The following is a 20,592-nucleotide window of genomic DNA, read 5'->3' on the forward strand; positions in this document are numbered from 1 at the left end:
TTTCAACAGTTTAGGCACATCAGAGGCTCTCCAAACGCGACATGACACCCGCAGACCATTCCTTCAAAATCTGCATTCCAAAACATCACTACTTCCCTTCCGAGCCCTGACGTGTGCCCATACAGTAGTTTTCTCCAACATATGGGGTATCAGTGTACTCAGGACAAATTGGACAACAACTTTTAGAGTCCTGTTACCCTTGGGAAAATAAAAATTGGGGGTTAAAAGATCATTTTTGTGGAAAAAAAAAAGATTTTTTATTTGTATGGCTGTACGTTATAAACTTCTGTGAGTGGGTTCAAAGTTCTCACCACATATCTAGATAAGTTCCTCGGGGGGGGGGGGGGGTTTAGTTTCCAAAATGGGGTCACTTGTGGGGGGTTTCCACTGTTTAGGTACATCAGGGACTCTCCAAACGTGACATGGCATCCGATCAAAATTCCAGCCAATTTTGCATTGAAAAAGTCAAACGGCGCTCCTTCCCTTCTGAGCTCTGCCATGCGCCGAAACAGTGGTTCCCCCCACATATCAGGTATCAGCGTACTCAGGAGAAATTGCTCAATAACTTTTCCAGTCCAATTTCTCCTGTTACCCTTGGTAAAATCAAAAAAATTGGACCTGAAGTATTTTTTTTGTGAAAAAAAGTTAAATGTTCATTTTTTTTTAAACATTCAAAAAATTCCTGTGAAGCACCTGATGGGTTAATATACTTCTTGAATGTGGTTTTGAGCACCTTGAGGGGTGCAGTTTTTGGAATGGTGTCACTTTTGGGTGTTTTCTATCATATAGACCCCTCAAAGTGGCTTCAAATGTGATGTGGTCCCTAAAAATAAAATGGTGTTGCAAAAATGAGAAAATTTGACCAGCGATTTAACCCTTATAACTTCCTAACAAAAAGAAATGTTGGTTCCAAAATTGTGCTGATGTAAAGTAAACATGTGGGAAATGTTACTTATTAAGTTTTTTGTGTGCCGTATCTCTGTGATTTAAAGGCATAAAAATTCAAAGTTGGAAAATTGCGAAATTTTCAAAATTTTCACCAAAGTTCCATTTTTTTCACAAATAAACGCAAGTTATATGAATGAAATTTTACCACTAACATAAAGTACAATATGTCACGAGAAAACAATGTCAGAATCACCGGGATCCATGGAAGCGTTTCAAAGTTATTACCTCATATAGGGACAGTGGTCAGAATTGTAAAAATTGGCCCGGTCGTGAACGTGCAAACCACCCTTGGGGGTTAAGGGGTTAAAAATTCTGATCTTCATAAAACACTGATGGAGGAATGGTGAGATCTCCAAAACCAGCAATATCATTTAGGCTCCTGTTCACACCTCCACTTTTGAGTTCTTGGAATTCACGTGGTGGAATCTCCTCTGTCTGATCACATACGGTCCGGGCCTGGTTCGGATATTATTTTCTAAAGTTGTACACAATCTTGTAATTGGACGTTTGATTCTTCATATTTTCATACCAGATCAGAAATTTAATAATTTTTCCCATATTTTTTTTAGGACCGATAATTTGTGGCAAAGTTGTATTAAATGTAATTCCTGCATCTTATTCCAGGCTGGACAGATGGTCATTGAGGACGCCGCTGCCCAGTTGTGGTGGGCTGGAAAGGAGCTGCTGAGGAAGCAGCAACTCGCCGACTATGTGGGCAAAAATGAGAAAACTAAAATCATTGTGAAGATACAAAAGGTGACGAAACTCTGACAAATCTTCCTTAACCCAGGGCACATTTCCTCCCAGAAGAAAACTCTACATAGCGCCACGTATTGGAGGTGGTGACCTTATGACACAATATGTGACCCTGTAATAAGCCTTGCCACGTGATTTATGATATAGACTGTATTTTTCGGACTATAAGATTTTGGGATAAAATGGGGGTGCGTCTTATAGTCCAAATGTACTTACCAGGAGAGTGGCGGCAGCAGGAGTCGGGCAAATCTGCCAGCTCTGGGCTGGGGAGAGTGGGTGTTCGGTGGTCCGATGCTGCAGGGCAATGATCTGACTCCCATCCCAGGTACGGCAGGTTCAGCAGTGTTCGGTGGTGCGGGGGCCTCTGGGAAAATGGCCACCGGAGGCCAGATCATCGCCGGACCACCAAACACCTCCTGTGACACCCCCTCCCCGGTAAGCTGAATTCGTATTGTAAGACAGACCCCCATTTGACACATACATTTTTTTTCCCTGCTTTACTTCTGAAAATTTGGGGTGCGTCTTATAGTCTGAAAAATGCGGTGACTAAAGCAGGGTCCTCTCCAGACGGAATAGTCCTCCATCCACCGCTAATTTCTGTCAATTTTTCCCAGGAAACACTGACTATGTGCAAAGTGTTTGGAGTTTGCATAATGTGAGGGGTGGAAATTGTACCCCCTGCTCTTGAATGTATGTGGCCTTTTTTTATTTATTTCACTCGTCAGGCCTGGTATGCTTTTCGTTAGGACAACAAACTTCTTATAGGGTGTTTTACTACAATCTGAACCCTAGCGGTCACCTGTTACCTGTATGTGATCCTGACACAAGTGTTTAATTCCAATGCAGCGCCACCACAGGAGAAATGAAGAATTGGGCTAAGTGCACACGTAGCAGAAAATTTCTGCTGAAAAACCTGACTCCCTTCCCAGAAACCACGCGTTTTTTTCTGCGCGTTTTCCGCGCGGTTTTTGCGTAGAAAACGCTCGGGTTTTTTTTTTTTCCACGCGTTTTCAAAACGCATAGAACTAGCCAGAAACACTGAATAATCCGCAAAATCAATGAGCATGCTGCGTTTTTTACCGGGATGTGGTTTTGTTCGCGGTAAAAACGCATCAGTATGCACAAAAAGTGCAAAATGCATAGAAATGAATGGGAAGCTTATTTTTAGCGGTTTTATTGGAAAAACCGCTAAAAAAACACTGTGTGTGAACACAGCCTTACACCGCTTTTCTTTAAATAAGTCCTCCAGATCTAGAGACAAGTTTTTGCAGCCAAATAAATGTCTGTAGTGCGCATAAATGGGTATACAATAGGGATCAATGGTATTAAGTGATCTTGTGGCTGACTCATAGGGGTTATCCACTTTTTAGAAAACTTTTCCCTAATCCCCATAGATCATTGTAAAAAAAAAAACTTGGTTTAAGTTCCTGGAATTTAGCCCAGTGTCTCAGCCGCTGCAGTGGTGACATTACGTCTCTGCCTGTGTAGACAGGGACCGAAGCAGCAGCTCAGTCACTGTGCTGGACCCTGGGAGGGTGAGTAAACCATAGCTTATTTTTTGCAATGGATGGCGCTTATATGGAAGGGGATGACCCCGTAAAGGAGCGTTCCGTTTTCTTTCCATGTATTTCCGTTGGTCACGGTGAATGCGGTCTATAATCACGGTGGCGACTTCTGTATCCAACTAGAAAGGACACGGAGCTCCAGCGAGGGAGCCGGTGATATCCGAGGAGGAGCAGAAGAACATGATGATGTATTACCACCGACGCCAGGAAGAACTCAAGGTGACACTATTCTCTTCCCTCCATGTGAAAAGGTCGCGTGACACTCATTAACCCCTTCCCGGCGTGTGACATGCACGTGTTTTGTGTGTGCTGCGGGTGTATGGTGTTCCCTATGAAATCTAAAACAACGAATAAGGTAGATCCCAAATAGAAACAATAAAACAAAGGTTTTCCCTTTCCAAAAAGTAAGCGCACTTGGTATCGCTGTATCCTTAAAAGCCTGAACCGTCATATTAGAAAATTAGACAGGAGATACGTGCAAAATATAAAATGGCGAAGAAAGGGGTTGAAAGAAATTTACTCAATGTTCCTCTTTTTTTTTTTAAGCTCTATCGGGACCAGATAATTTTTCGTTTTTACGCTTTTATCACCGCCTCCATCCCCCCGATTCCTACTATCCAGCTTTTTTCTTTTCTGTCTATATGGCCGTATGAGGGCTTGTCTTCTGCAGAAGTGTTGCAGTTTTGATTGACCCCAGTCATTTCACCGTCTCTTGTACTGAAAAATGGGGGGGGGGGGAATCCAAGTGATCGAAGTGCGGTGAAGCTCTGAAACAAGAAAAAAGCAGCCTGCAATTCTGCCAATAGTTTTTGCCTTTTGCTTTTACAGCAGCGACATAATTCTCTTAGTTCAGTGTGTTTTACAGCAATATCAGGTTTATGTAGTGGGGTTTTGCGTTGCCATTTTCTGAGACTCATGGCGTTGACTTTAGATTTTATTTATTATTTTTCCACCAGTGGATGTGTGTAAGGACTCCTTGACATGTATGTGTTCCCGGTATACAGGACTTTTATTTTCACATGTACCTGAGACACCTACATTTAGGTTTTTTTCTATTTACCATAATTTTTTTTAAGAAGGGGGACTTTACCCTGTGATTGCCTTTACTACATGCTGCAATATCACAGTATCTCGATATATCGTATACATTGTGGAGTCCTTTGATGCTCGGGCTATAGCTGAGCTTCTAAGGAGTACCAAGATGGTCCCTGGCTCCGATGGTAACAGATCTGTTCCGAGAGCGCGTCTCAGGAGGCCTGTGAGTGCCCGCCCAGGCGATCACCCTATTTACATGCCATGTCACTGATTGACGCCAGCATTGAAATAGTTAATCAGCAGTGATCGCAGCTGTTCCAGGCAGATGTCGATATTACAGCCGGCATAGCCCTGTAGGGAGTGGGCTCAGCTCCTGAGCACGCGGAGCCTGGTCGTGACGTACATGTACGGCAGGGTGTGCGAAGGGAAGGAAATGATGGGTGTTACATTTATCATCGGCGGAGAATGATTACTGGGAACCCCCAAAAGAGCACGGACACCCCCCATGGAGGTGTGGACGGAGTGGCAGTGCTGACCGTTTCATTCACTGTCCATGGGAACGGCGACCACAAGTTCATTATGGTCACTATAGAAGTGAATGGAGCAGGGGGTGAGGCACATACACTACTCCGTTCATGACCGACTGTGAGACCCCCAGAAGTGGGACCCCCACCAATTGTACATTAATTACCTTTCCCGTTTCTATACACTTCTATGGGAGTTCAAATACAGCTGAGCAAGTTTGCAATGTCTGAGATGGGATTTACCCCTTAAAGGAAAGTGAATACTCTTATTTATCTTTCTGCCTTTTGCTGTGGACATAATGTAATATAAGACACCACATTTATTGCAGAAACTGGAAGAGGATGAGGATATATCGCACTTAAATGCAGAATGGGCAGACAGCAGCTCCTTGAAAAGACAATTCCAAGGTGTAAAAGACATTAAATGGAGACTAAAATGAAGATCTCTGTATAATTCCCCCCGGTGTTTGTCCTCTTTTGTTGTGTGAATAAATTCTCTTTATCTTGTTACCGTTGTGTCCGGTGATCTTTGCCGCACTCTCTTTATTTTGTACTTGCGGTCATTGGCCACTAGGTGTCACTCCGTCATGTTCCCTGGGGAATTCTAACGACGTCACACACTGTCCGTACTGCGACACAACGTCTGCTGCTCCATATTGTGCTGCTGTTTAGCGTCAGTTTCTGATACATTTTTCAATAATCGCTTACACTCGGGTGAGAAGCTCCCTATAGAGTCCTCCAGACACTTACTGGGCAGGAAAGTTACTCTGTGTCTGTGTCTCATCCATTACCGATATCCCGGTGTCACAAGGACTCGGTGCAATTCTAGTTCTAGGAGTTGTCCAGAATTAGAACAACATAATTGCTTTTTTTTTTTTTTTTTGTTTCACATTTTTCGGCTTAATCTACATAACAGATATGTGGGAGAAACGGCATGAAGTTGTGCTTCTGGTCCGCTGTGATCGGAGCTACCTCTGATTGCAGCAGTTTAACTCTCTAAATGCCATGGTTAATAGCAACCACAGCATTTAAAGGGAACATGTCGACAGTTTTTTTTCTTGTCTGATCGAAGACTAGCACCTTAGTCAGCGCCTGTGCTGCATTCCATAAAGTGTTATATATATCCCCCTGTATACACCCAAAAACCTTTTGACACGCTCCCTCGCTCTGTGTACGTCTTGCCTGTCCGGTCGGCGTCCTTGCTGAGGCATCCATTCCTCTTCAGGGCTATTGATCGCTGTCATCATGCTCTGATTGATGTGGATGATGCCTCCTGCGTCATCCACATAGCAGTGTAAAATCTCACGCCTGCGCAGAGACATTGCCGACTTGTGCCTGCACACTTTGTCCTGCCCTACTGTGCGCTCTTATGTTTGAGGCTCTGCCCGCAGTAGGGCAGAGCAAAGTGCGCAGACACGTGCCGACGATGTCTCTGTTCAGGCGTGAGATTTCACCTGACTATGTGGATTAAGCAGGAGGCATTATCCACATCAATCAGAGCAGGAAGACGTCGATCAGAAGCCGGGAGGAGGTATAGATGCCTCCGTAATGACACCTATCGGACCAGCAGGAATTGCATAGAGAGCAGGAGAATTTCAAAAGATTTTTTGGTGGCATAGAGGGGGAGTCCAGGGTTACATACTTCTTTAGGTGCTGATAAAGTTGCTACTCAGCTCAGACATGAAAAAACTGGTGACAGGTTCACTTTAGACCCCTTTGCATGTCCGGTTTTTGTGTCCTTACACGGTCCATTTTTTAGAGCCCCAAATACAGACACATTCACACCCATTGTATTCAGTGATGGCGCGCACATATCAGGTTTTTATCAGCAGCACGGACAAAGTGCGTGCTACATCCATGTGTCATCAGCATGACACATACCGGCGCCTGGGAACAAGCAGTACAGTTCATGCTGATCCCAGGTGCCATCAGCGCTTATCATTTTCGCTTGGCCTCCCTAAAATCAGCACAACAAGGCGACAATGCTGGGAGTTGTTTGCATTCAGCACCTGCTGTGTCCCTCCTGTGTAAAATAAAGAATTACATTTAAACAAAAAAGGCCTGGGCTCCCACGCAATTTTCATATCAAGCAGAGGGAAAGCCCACTGCTGGAGGCTGATGTTAATATTCTGGGAAAGAGGACAATCTCCCAAAAAGTACCCAGGCTATTAATAACAGCTAACTTCTGTTTGATTTGCCTTTCCTGGTGAATTTATGGGGAACCACAGAAAACAAATGATGTGGGGTCCCCCTATGAATTCAAACTAGCAAAGACTAAACAGACAGTTGTGGGTTGATATTGATAGCCTGGTAAGGGACCAGAGGTATTGGCCCCGTCCCAGGCTACCAACATTAGCCCTCAGCCACCCCAGAAATGGCGCATCCATAAGATGTGCCAAACCGGGCGCTTAGCCTTGCTTTTTCCAATTGCCCTGTGATGGTGTCAAGTGGGGTAATAGGGTTGGGGTTGATGTCACCTTTGTATTGTCAGGGGACATCAAGCCCAGGGGTTAGTAATGGAGAGGCATCTATAAGATACCCCCATTACTTACCCCATAAGTAAGTATTGAAATAAACACACAGCAAGAATAAAATCATTTATTTGAAATAAAACTCAACACCATGTTTTTCACACTTATTCCATCTGGCGAATTTTTCAACACCAGCCTGTTTTTTTGCTTTTGGAGAAACTCGTAGGTCACATGTGGGTCCGTGATGGAGGCCACCCTCGCAGGGATTTCTCTTGATAGGTAAGCTGCAGATTTTGCAGCCTGGTTAGCCAGGTGGTCGCCTTTTGCTGTGGTTTAGTCTTCCTTTGCATGACCATTGGCTTTCACTATGGCAACTTTCTCAGGTAAAAGTAGGGCCTCCATCAGGCGTGGGACGGATTTATGATTCTTGATAGGCTTGCCTGCTGCTGTGAGGAAAGATTGAGCTCTCCATATAGGTCCATAGTCATGAGCTATGTGAAAAGCATAGCGGCTGTCTGTATAAATGATGACAGTTTGGTCTTTAGCATGTCTGCAGGCTTTTTCAAGGGCACGGAATTCAGCTTCCTGGGCGGAGATATGTGGGGGCAGCGGTTCTCCTTTTATGGATTAGTCGAGGGAGACATCAGCATATCCAGTGTAGAACTGGCCATCAAAGCCATACAATCCATCCACAAATAGCTCATGGTCAGGGTTATATAATGGGGCATTGGTAACATGACTAGAGATAGGCGAACCCGAACAGTACAGTTCGGCGTCCGTACCGAACACCTACTGTTTGAGCACGGACTTCAGGAAGTCCGTGTTTCTGTTCGGGTTCAGCCCCCATGACAGCATAGCAAACACAGCTTCTGATCGGTGATAAAATCATTGCTGTCAGACAGGCGTGGTTCCTATGCTGTCAAATGACAGCGTGATCCCGCAACTCTGATCAGAGGTAAAAAGTTTATCTCCGGTCATTGGCGTCAATTGATGGGACTACTCCCATCAGCCTATGCCTGCTGCCATTAATAACAGGGAGAGCAGGCGGTGGCTGATGGAAGTATTCATCAGCCGGAACCTGCACTGTAAATAAATAATTTAAAAAAAAAACCGGTGTGGGTTCCCCTGTATTTTTGATAACCAACCTGGCAAAACTCACAGCTGGGGGCTGCAACCCTCAGCTGTCAGCTTCAGCAAGGCTAGTTATTGAGAATAGATGGGTTCCCACTCTGATTTTTTTTAATTATTTAAATAAATAATTTAAAAAAGCGATGTGAGGTCTCCTCAACTTTTGCCAACTAGCCAAGCTAAAGCACACAGCTGGGGGCTGGTATTCTCAGGCTGGGAAGGGGCCATGGATATTGGCCCCTCCCAGCCTAAAAATAGCAGCCCGCAGCCACCCGGAAAAGGCGCATCTATTGGAGCTTTCCCTAGCTCTTCCCACTTGCCCTGTAGCGTTGGTAAGTGGGGTTCATATTTGTGGGGTTGACGTCACCTTCGAATTGTCTGGTGACATCAAGCCCATTGATTAGTAATGGACAGGTGTGTCTATAAGACAGCTATCCATTAGTAATCCTGTAGTTGTATGGTAAATAAACACACAACCAGAATAAAGTCTTTTAATTGAAAGAAAGGCACAGACTCCTTTAATGGTTCTAAATTAAACCATACTCGTTACAGGAGAAGCACTGCAGCCACTGTCTGTGAGAACTGTAGGAGGGGCAGAGTGTTTTTGATACAGTCATCTCTACTGGAGCAGCAGAGGAATAAGTCATCAACAAACTGGAGAAGGATTGCCTGGTCAGATGGTCTAAGCTGGTCCTATAGGACTGAAGACATGGTAGCCATGTATTGGCTGGGTGAATTTTGGGCACCATGGGGGAGTACCACCCAGACTTACTGTTTGCTTTGTTTGTGTGTGAAAGCAAACAAATACTAAGAATCATTGTGCAGTGGTGGCCGTGTGAGGCATCTGTGACAATAGGTTATGTGGGTTAGGCAGAATGGGCGTATTGAAAATAGTGGCCTCAGTAACAGCCTGCAAGTCAAGGACCATGCAGTACTGGGCAGGCTGACCTTTCTCTACCTTTTTTCTTGACTGGGAACAGTGGGGTATTGCATGGTGATGTAATTTCAACAATAACTCCTTTTTCAAAGAATTCCTTCACTGTCTTGGATATTTTATCTGCCTGTGCCATAGTCAATGGGTACTGTAGCTTCCTTGGCAAAAGGGCACCAAGGTCAGCTGTAACTGGGGCGCAGACAGGCGGCCTACATCTGGCAGATCAGCACCAAGGAGATTCAAAGGGGCGATGTCATTGACGAGGTATCTGCTGAGACACCCGACCCCCCCTTCCTGTAGAGCTGTAAGGACCCCCCACTTCCTTTAAAGATAGAGACACACCCCCACTTCCTGTAGAGATGCACTTACTTTGCCTCACTTCTAGTAGAGATACAGAGACCCGCCCTCGCTTCCAGTAGAGATAAAGAGACACACCCCTGCTTCTAGTAGAAATAGACCCGCCCTGACTTCCAGCAGATAGAGGCCCGCCCTCGCTTTCAGTAGAGATAGACCCGCCCCTGCATCCAGTAGAGATACAGAGACCTGCCCTGGCTTCCAGCAGATACAGAGACCCGCCCCTGCATCCAGTAGAGATACAGACCTGCCCTCGCTTTCAATATAGACCCACCCCCTGCTTCCAGCAGATACAGAGACCCGCCCTCACTTTCAATATAGACCCACCCCCTGCTTCCAGTAGAGATAGAGACACGCCCCTGCATTCAGTAGAGAGAGACCCGCCCTGGCTTCCAGCAGATACAGTGACCCGCCCTCACTTCCTGTAGAGATAGTGACCTGCCCTCACTTCCTGTAGAGATAGTGACCTGCCCTCACTTCCTGTAGAGATAGTGACCTGCCCTCACTTCCTGTAGAGATAGTGACCTGCCCTCACTTCCTGTAGAGATAGTGACCTGCCCTCACTTCCTGTAGAGATAGTGACCTGCCCTCACTTCCTGTAGAGATAGTGACCTGCCCTCACTTCCTGTAGAGATACAGAGACCCACCTCCACTTCTTTTAAAGACACAGAGGCCCAGCCCCAAGTGCTGTAGAAAGACAAAGACTTGTTTCCCCAATATCTAACCTTCTAGGCAGATCTCATGTAATAGACTGGAGAGTTGAGTATCAAGTCACTTCTTGAGTGAATAGTCCCCAAGAAATGATACCATTAACCCTTGTAAATTCATGTATTCCTTCCATAAACCACATTTCCATCTACTCCAGTAGCGATCAGTTAAATTGCCGGGTAACAGAGCTTATAATGTGGTATTAAATCACTTTAAATAGTTATCGTGCCCTTAGCCTTACCCTTGCCCTTGTTTTTACCCTGTTGTATTCAACTGCCCTTTCTGCAGACTCCTCATTCCTGGCTGTGCACGCATGATCCGGAGCACATTCCATGAAATATATCTGTGATTCCGACGTGAATTTAGATTAAGGCTTTGTCAGTGTATGAGTCGGATTCTGGGCAGTCTGTGGTAATACAGGTCATTTGTAATTGTACATTGCCAGATCAGACGGCACTGATGGTCATGATGTTATTAACCTGTTACTGAAGACCTGGCCGGCAACCAGCTGGATAAATAATAGTCCGACTACTTAGTTTTATACAGTGACATTTCCATTTTGCGGGGCAACACAATAAATCTATTATTTGAAGACATTTTCCCCCAGAACGAGCTTGTTCTACTGTGAAAGAATCCCGTGGCATCGAATGTAATGTAGAGAGTAAATGTGAGAACAAGAAAGTTGCTAAAACTTGCATAATTGTATTCCTCCATGCGAGGACAACTAACAATGCGGGTGTGGGAAGAGCGGGCATCCAGGAAATGGTAAATTATATACAGTATAGCCAACTGATTGTCAGTGATACTTTTCCTGTAAAACAGATTCTTATCTGCTATCTATCTAAATGGGAAAAAATCAGGCAGCGTTCCAGTTCAAGGAAAAATTGTGGACTTTAATCCAGCACCAACTGGTGCAACGTTTCAACGTCACAGCACGGTCTTTGTCAAGCACATGCTGTGAGGTCAAAACGTTGCACCACTTGGTGCTGGATTAAAGTCCACAATTTTTCCTTGAACTGGAGTGCTGCCTGATTTTTTTTTTTTCCATTTATATTTTGCGTTGGACAACCACATTACTCAGGAATTATTGCACCCAAAATCTGCTCAAGTTTGTGCTGCTGTCTGTTTTTCCTATTTATCTATAGATCTTTCTCTTTTAATCACATTGTAACCTTTCAGCGTCCGGGAAAAGCAGTATGCCAAAGTGTCCTCTCTGCTAAATTTTGAAGAAAAGAGTTATGGATGGAAGAAGGTCTGGACAGAATGGAAATGAAAAGGCAAAATGTATGACAACAAACAGCAAGCACACCACTGGTGAGAATCTGCACAGAATACACATACATGGTCTGAAAATTACTGGTGTAGAACTGGTATAAGCCCAGGAGTGGGCAGTCATGTGAGTGCAGGCATGTGATTTGCATACATACGATCACCTGCCAGGAGTGGGCAGTCATGTGAGTGCAGGCATGTGATTTGCATACATACGGTCGGTCACCTGCCATCCAAACATGCTCAACACAAGTGAGAGAATTGAGCAAAGCTGATCACGTCTAGTGGGAATGTGGCAGGTGGTCTGGAAATCGTATACTTGTGGTCACACGATTGCCTGAGAATCCTGACAGTGTGTTATGTGAGGAGTTAGATATATGAATTTAAGCTGTACTGAATTTTTACAAAACATGCTCAACAAATGTAATGTGTTTATTTAGAAGTAGTTTAAAGGTACGCAAGGTATAATTTACCTACAATGACGTCTATCAGCTTCGGATACTCGGGGTATTGCTAAGGTGGGTGGTAAACCACAAATGCCTTTCTCATCATTTAAGAGACTGCATGTAATGTATATTATTACAAGAATGTGCTCAGTTCTATTGCTTTTCAGCTCCCGCACTTACCGGTGTAGTGCTGTGCTTTGGGTGCGGGTCAAAATCGTTGTATCCTAAAGACTATTTAATGGAGATTAGAGAATTCAACTTGTACTGTACAAAAATTCATATTCTCCAGAATGCACATTTTTTGCAATTTGCTCCCCTCAAATTAAGCATTATGGCTGCCAACTTCAGCCACTGTTTTCCTGAACCATAGAAGGCCGGCAAAAGTTTCTTTCGCCTTCTCTAGTTGCAAGCATCTTGTCTTCTTCATCCTGAGTTGAAACTTCCAGCTCGAACAGGCCTCTGACATTTTTTCGAGCCATGCCATTACAGAGCACTTTCCACTGATGAACGTCCCCAAAGGCAATAACCAGTCCTCAGGTGACTCACGTCGCAATGATCTGATGTCATGTGTGGGCCATAACTGTGTGGTGTGCAGTGACATTAAAGTTGTGGTCGAACTGGAGGTCCCAGCCCCATTGTGAAATAGGCCGAAGAAGAAGGGCACGATTAATGAGGAACTTTAAATTTGTGGCAAATGAGTTTGATTGTGAGAAAACACGACTATAAGATACACGGCTACATATGATTCAATGACTTCTTTATTAACTACTTTCTAGGTTGGTATTGTAAAAGTTCCCATTAGAAGTCAGAGCAATAGTCTTTAAAAAGTGCCCTGATAATAATGAGGACAATGGGCCATTGACTCACGAAGAGTCAACCTTCAGCACTCAGGAGAGGAAAAACCCCCAGTGGTGGAAACCTCTAGGGAACCTTGGCTGAAGGAATGCCCTTCCCTTGGGCTGTAGATGATCATTGATGACAGCAGAGACCGAGCCCGGAGTCTGTGTCATGGTGCAGCAGGTAACTCACTCGATTTGTGATTACATCTAGCTGCAGAAAGTCCATCAAATGTTTTACCCACTGCTGAGAACAGAGACCGAGCCTGGAATCTGTCTCATGTGCAGTAGGCATCTCACTTTATCTGTGAGTGCGTCTAGTTGCGGAAAGTCCAGCAACTGAAATATTCAGTGGTTGAGAATCAGAGACCAATCCCAGAATCTGTCTCATGTGCAGTAGGCATCTCACTTTATCTGTGAGTGCGTCTAGTTGCGGAAAGTCCAGCAACTGTAATATTCAGTGGTTGAGAATCAGAGACCGAGCCCGGAATCTGTCTCATGTGTAGTAGGCATCTCACTTTATCTGTGAGTGCGTCTAGTTGCAGAAAGGTCAGCAACTGTAATATTCAGTGATTGAGAATCAGAGACCAATCCCAGAATCTGTCTCATGTGCAGTAGGCATCTCACTTTATCTGTGAGTGCGTCTAGTTGCGGAAAGTCCAGCAACTGTAATATTCAGTGGTTGAGAAGCAGAGACCGAGCCCGGAATCTGTCTCATGTGCAGTAGGCATCTCACTTTATCTGTAAGTGCGTCTAGCTGCGAAAAGTCCAGAAAATGTCGTATCCAGTGATTGAGATCAGAGACCAAGCCTGGAATCTGTCTCATGTGCAGAAGGAAACTCACTTGTTCTGTGAGTGCGTCTAGCTGCGGAAAGTCCAGAAAATGTCATATCCAGTGGTGGAGAACAGAGACCGAGCCCGGAATCTGTCTCTTTGTGTTGATGTGAAGTTGTCGTCTTCAGCTGGATCCCATATTCATTGTGGGAACACAGCGAGACCTCGCTCTTCTTCATCTGGAAAATACATGTTACAAAATCAGCAAGATAGTAAAGATTAATATGTATACATGCTGTCAGATTGAGTGGGGCAACAGAGGATGTTTACATGTCGTCCATTATCAGTAGATTATAATTCAATACTATATAAAATATAGTGGCATTATTTAATCTCCTTGTTCAGGTATGTTCTACACATGATCATTCTTGTGATAGGGTACTATTCCTGACTATTATATTTTGATCTTGTGTTATTAGTTTACAGTTTATTAGGAATCCCTCCCTCATGGTACATATGTTACTGACGCTTTAGCTGCCATAAAGAAAAATAATGCTTTCAACGTTTAGAACGTTAGTGCCCATTGCTTCTTCTCTACTCTGTCTGGGGTCGGAGAGCCATAAAATACTAGGAAATTGATTATAACAGCAATTCAATAATATATTGCTGTTAATGGTAGATTTTAATTTTTCTATGTCATGTAAATTAGAAGAACTGATGATATTTATGGTAGTAAGCATTCTCCTTATCAATGTGAAGAGAAAATAAACTTACTGTCAGAATGGGTGACCACTTCCTCGTCCAGGTCCATATTGATGATTACATAATCAGGCTTAGGCTTAGAGACAATGATGTTTTCGAAGACATCTCTATTTTCAGCCACAGATCCACGAGGAGCATCGTCATTTATATTAGTGATTTTATCCTCTTGTTCTTCTGTAACGTTCAACATTGAAATTAGCATTAATAAAATAAGTTTCTATATGTTTGTTAATATCATGCAGGTTTTATAACCTCTAAATGGTACAGTATGAAAACAGAGGCACCATCCCACAAGTTACCTCTATGTATAGGGTTTATTCACCTACATGCTTTTTATAAAGATTTTTTCAATAGTAGACTGTTTTTTTCTTACAAACACTTTTTGTAAAAGCCTGAGATCTTACCGTTAGAGGAGCTGATCACATCCACATATGGGTCAATATTGATTATGACATAATCAGGACCAGGTGTAGAGATGTTTTTGAGGACATCTCCCTTTTCGGCCATCGGTCCATGAAGAGCATCATCATTTACATTCAGGATTTCATCCTCTTGTTCTTCTGTAACACACAACATGGAAATTAGCATTATTATATACAAGACTATATATGTTTCTTAAATAATAATTTTAAGCAAATCTTGTAACATCTAAATGGTACAATAAAGTTTGAAGATAAAGAGACCCAAACACCAGAGTTTAATTACCTACATGCTTCTTTTAGAGACTTTTTTATTAGGCATTTTCTTATTGTTAAATACAGTGCCTACAAGTAGTATTCAACCCCCTGTAGATTTAGCAGGTTTACACATTCAGAATTAACTTGGCATTGTGACATTTGGACTGTAGATCAGCCTGGAAGTGTGAAATGCACTGCAGCAAAAAAGAATGTTATTTCTTTGTTTAATTTTTTTTTAAATTGTGAAAAGTTTATTCAGAGGGTCATTTATTATTCAACCCCTCAAACCACCAGAATTCTGTTTGGTTCCCCTAAAGAATTAAGAAGTATTTCAGGCACAAAGAACAATGAGCTTCACATGTTTGGATTAATTATCTTCTTCATGCCTTTTCTGACTATTTAAGACCCTCCCCAAACTTGTGAACAGCACTCATACATGGTCAACATGGGAAAGAAAAGGAGCATTCCAAGGCCATCAGAGACAAGATCGTGGAGGGTCACAAGGCTGGCAAGGGGTACAAAACCCTTTCCAAGGAGTTGGGCCTACCTGTCTCCACTGTTGGGAGCATCATCCGGAAGTGGAAGGCTTATGGAACTACTGTTAGCCTTCCACGGCCTGGACAGCCTTTGAAAGTTTCCTCCCGTGCCGAGGCCAGGCTTGTCCGAAGAGTCAAGGCTAACCCGAGGACAACAAGGAAGGAGCTCCGGGAAGATCTCATGGCAGCGGGGACATTGGTTTCAGTCAATACCATAAGTAACGTACTCCACCGCAATGGTCTCTGTTCCAGACGAGCCCGTAAGGTACCTTTACTTTCAAAGCGTCATGTCAAGGCTCGTCTACAGTTTGCTCATGATCACTTGGAGGACTCTGAGACAGACTGGTTCAAGGTTCTCTGGTCTGATGAGACCAAGATCGAGATCTTTGGTGCCAACCACACACGTGACGTTTGGAGACTGGATGGCACTGCATACGACCCCAAGAATACCATCCCTACAGTCAAGCATGGTGGTGGCAGCATCATGCTGTGGGGCTGTTTCTCAGCCAAGGGGCCTGGCCATCTGGTCCGCATCCATGGGAAGATGGATAGCACGGCCTACCTGGAGATTTTGGCCAAGAACCTCCGCTCCTCCATCAAGGATCTTAAGATGGGTCGTCATTTCATCTTCCAACAAGACAACGACCCAAAGCACACAGCCAAGGAAACCAAGGCCTGGTTCAAGAGGCAAAAAATCAAGGTGTTGGAGTGGCCTAGTCAGTCTCCTGACCTTAACCCAATTGAAAACTTGTGGAAGGAGCTCAAGATTAAAGTCCACATGAGACACCCAAAGAACCTAGATAACTTGGAGAAGATCTGCAAGGAGGAGTGGGCCAAGATAACTCCAGAGACCTGTGCCGGCCTGATCAGGTCTTATAAAAGACGATTATTAGCTGTAATTGCAAACAAGGGTTATTCCACAAAATATTAAACCTAGGGGTTGAATAATAATTGACCCACACTTTTATGTTTAAAATTTATTAAAATTTAACTGAGCAACATAACTTTTTGGTTTGTAAGATTTATCATCTGTTAATAAATCCTGCTCTTGTGTGAAGTTTGAAGGCTCTAACTTATTTGCATCTTATCAAACCTGCTAAATCTGCAGGGGGTTGAATACTACTTGTAGGCACTGTACATGTTATTGTACCTGTAATAAAAGACTGAAACTTACTGGCAGAGATGATCATGTCCTTATACGGGTCGATACTGGTCAAGGCATAATGGGGGCCAGGTGTAGATATGTTGGTGTCTTTGTTGACATCTCTCTGTTCAGCCATGGGTCCATGAGGAGCATCATCATTAACAATAGTTATTTCATCCTCTTGTTCTTCTGTAACCGAAAACAATGACATTAGCATTAATTGAATACAAGTTTTAATATGTTTGCCAAAGAATATTAATATTATACAAATTTTGAAACCTCTAAACGGTACTGTGAAATTTATAGATAGATGGACCCGACCACCAGGATGGACTTGATTTATAGGGTTTAATTACCTACATGCTTCTTTTAGAGACTTTTTTTATCTGTTAAATACACGTTATAGTACATGTAATACAAGACTGAAACTTACTGGCAGAGATGATCATGTCCTTATACGGGTCGATATTGGTCAAGACATAATGGGGGCCAGGCGTAGAGATGTTGGTGTCTTTGTGGACATCTCTCGGTTCAGCCATGGGTCCATGAGGAGCATCATCATTAACAATAGTTATTTCATCCTCTTGTTCTTCTGTAACAGAAAACAATGACATTAGCATTAATTGAATACAAGTTTTAATATGTTTGCCAAAGAATATTAATATTATACAAATTTTGAAACCTCTAAACGGTACTGTGAAATTTATAGATAGATGGACCCGACCACCAGGATGGACTTGATTTATAGGGTTTAATTACCTACATGCTTCTTTTAGAGACTTTTTTTATCTGTTAAATACACGTTATAGTACATGTAATACAAGACTGAAACTTACTGGCAGAGATGATCATGTCCTTATACGGGTCGATATTGGTCAAGACATAATGGGGGCCAGGCGAAGAGATGTTGGTGTCTTTGTGGACATCTCTCGGTTCAGCCATTGGTCCATGAGGAGCATCATCATTAACAATAGTTATTTCATCCTCTTGTTCTTCTGTAACAGAAAACAATGACATTAGCATTAATTGAATACAAGTTTTAATATGTTTGCCAAAGAATATTAATATTATACAAATTTTGAAACCTCTAAACGGTACTGTGAAATTTATAGATAGATGGACCTGACCACCAGGATGAACTTGATTTATAGGGTTTAATTACCTACATGCTTCTTTTAGAGACTTTTTTTATCTGTTAAATACACATTATAGTACATGTAATACAAGACTGAAACTTACTGGCAGAGGAGATGATCATATCCTTATACGGGTCGATATTGGTCAAGACATAATGGGGGCCAGGCGAAGAGATGTTGGTGTCTTTGTGGACATCTCTCGGTTCAGCCATGGGTCCATGAGGAGCATCATCATTAACAATAGTTATTTCATCCTCTTGTTCTCCTGTAACACAGAACATTGAAATTAGCATTTCAAATGGAAAACTCCTATATATTTCTTCTAGATTGTTTCTTCTGTCTCTATGGTACATTCACTTGCTTTTTTCTTTTAAATAGATTTCATGTATTGAAAGACGACTCAGAACGTCACTAGAGTAATCATTCAGCTTTACAATCTGGACTTCATCCATGTAATCACCAAGATGAATCTGTATGTACATAGATATTAATGTCAGATTGGTGACGGCCGCACTTACCGTTAGGAGCAGCCCTACTCTTTATATCTGCCTCCAAGGAATCTTGTCTTGTAACTTCTCTCCAGAAATTCTTTTTTAGATGTCTGTAAAATGATAAACAGAAGTCACATTATAAAGTATTCCATCTCTATATTCTGCACAATGCTATAATGAGATATATTGTTCTTCATCTATTTTCTCTGTCCCTTTTTGCAGTAAGTTTTGGTGTCTATGACAATCAGTTATTTTTTTATTTCATACAGAATAGTCCATTGTGCTCACATCAGGACAGACCTGAGTTAGGAACCACTAAGCGTCTACACGAGATTGTACCCGTCACTGACTCGTGTGATGACCTGAAGATGTGATTTTTCTTATACAGACTCCCATGTAGCCCATAAATCATTATGAGACTTACCCAAATATGATGGTACAGATGACACCAAAGAGAAATCCAATGAAGATGAAGACGGCAGAAAGTATAATAAATATACTAAAGTGATCTAAGGGGAGAAAAGATGAAGATCACATGTGAAGACTCCGAACATCACAAGTAACACATGAAGAATCCTCCATGACATGTATCATCTAACCTATTACCAATACCTCCATATTAGGTGAATATCCGGTAAAGCTCTTACCTGCAGGGATCTCAGCCCTGGGATCACAGGGGCGGGTGTTGTTAGGAGCGCCCTCCACAGGTGCTAATAGCACGCTCACAAATAAAAGAATCCGAAACATCATTTTAGCCTGAAGGAAAGCATCGCTTCATGTGCAGTCCACAGTCAGCCTCTCCAGACAAAGCCTTGTACAGGAATGCCCCTCCTTATAACCACAGTCAGGACATCACAATGGTGGTCGCATTGTGACATCACAAGTAGCGGAACACGAGTGATATCACAATGGGCCAGACACCTGTCACCACTGAAGATGAAGCCACTCCATACATCTTTATGTGTCTCCTAATATTACTCATCTCTGGGTCACTGATATATTAAAACATTACACATGATTCCTGCTGGAAAATGGCCATCATCAGTACAAGTAGTAAATGCAATAGGCCGGTAATTACTGGAGAACTGACATCTCAGAGGATTTTCTGATAGCCTCTGATTACACAGATAATGTGTCCTTTTTATGTGTAGCTCCCGTGGTGCTGACCGCCCCTTTAAGTCCATTACTATATGTAAAGCACCACTCCAGTGTTGTGTTTTATTGCAGGGCTGGAGTGGTGCTTCTCTAAGATCCCTGACCCTGTTCTGATATCTATCCACCACCATCTTCACTTTCTATTAGCAGGTCAGCACATACAGCAAGACATAAATATAAGAAGTTAGAATCCCACAAAGTGTGGCACCGGAGAGGAAGCAGAGGGAAAGTAACTAGATACAATATAAAGTGCAGTGCATATGTGTTATTCAGTGATATTGATATTGATTCCGCTTCACTGCTATCTCAGCGACACACAGTGGAGATACAATTAATAATCATCATAGTAGCAGAGTGCATAGTGCAACATGCATATCAAAGGTGATTTTGACTATTAGGCCACAAAAATAAACAATACTGACCGGAATTCATGCTGAATGTGCTGCCACCGCCACCCTACACTCCAATGCGCGTTTCACACGTTGCTCCATCAACACATATGCACTGCACTTTATATTGTATCTAGTTACTTTCCCTCTGCTTACTTGCATCTCCGGTGCCACACTTTGTGGGATTCTAATTTCTTATATTTATGTCTCGCTGTATGTGCTGACCTGCTTTCCTTTGATTTTAATATGTCTCCTTGTATTGTGTCTATTTTTATCATGGTTTGCTTATTGTTTCTTATTCTTGGTGTCTCTCCACTAAATAAAATATAACATTTTAAGTAATTTTTTTTTTCAAGTACTGTAGTTTTTTTTGCTTCAGATATCATGGTGTCTACTTGAAATTTATATGATTTTGTAAAAAAATATATACTTTTCTAGGTTATATTCTCCATTTTTTTGGGATTAAGTGCACTTTGCAATGTGAGTCTATGAGAGCCAGAACCGGGCCAGACTGAGGCTGCCATAGACTTATATTAAGAACTTGTGTTCCTTAG

The 20,592-nt window shown here is 42.8% G+C and overlaps 1 protein-coding gene across 6 annotated transcripts in view; it reads left to right on the forward strand.

Moving 5' to 3' along the window:
- LOC141097403 (cilia- and flagella-associated protein 298-A-like) overlaps positions 1–20,380 on the forward strand; it is a 40,264-nt gene extending 19,884 nt beyond the window's left edge. For 2 of the 6 annotated variants that reach the window (XM_073584543.1, XM_073584546.1), the window contains 3 exons: positions 1,573–1,704; positions 3,393–3,488; positions 5,158–5,338. In XM_073584543.1, coding sequence (XP_073440644.1) covers positions 1,573–1,704; positions 3,393–3,488; positions 5,158–5,268 — 339 coding nt within the window. In that variant the 3' untranslated portion in view covers positions 5,269–5,338. The other 4 variants (XR_012233949.1, XR_012233948.1, XR_012233950.1 and 1 more) reach the window with 4 other exon arrangements.
- The last annotated feature ends 212 nt before the right edge of the window (positions 20,381–20,592 follow it).

This window comes from Dendrobates tinctorius, unplaced genomic scaffold, assembly GCF_039654945.1.
Source record: "Dendrobates tinctorius isolate UK_male_01 unplaced genomic scaffold, ASM3965494v1 ptg000084l, whole genome shotgun sequence".
NCBI lineage: Eukaryota > Metazoa > Chordata > Amphibia > Anura > Dendrobatidae > Dendrobates > Dendrobates tinctorius.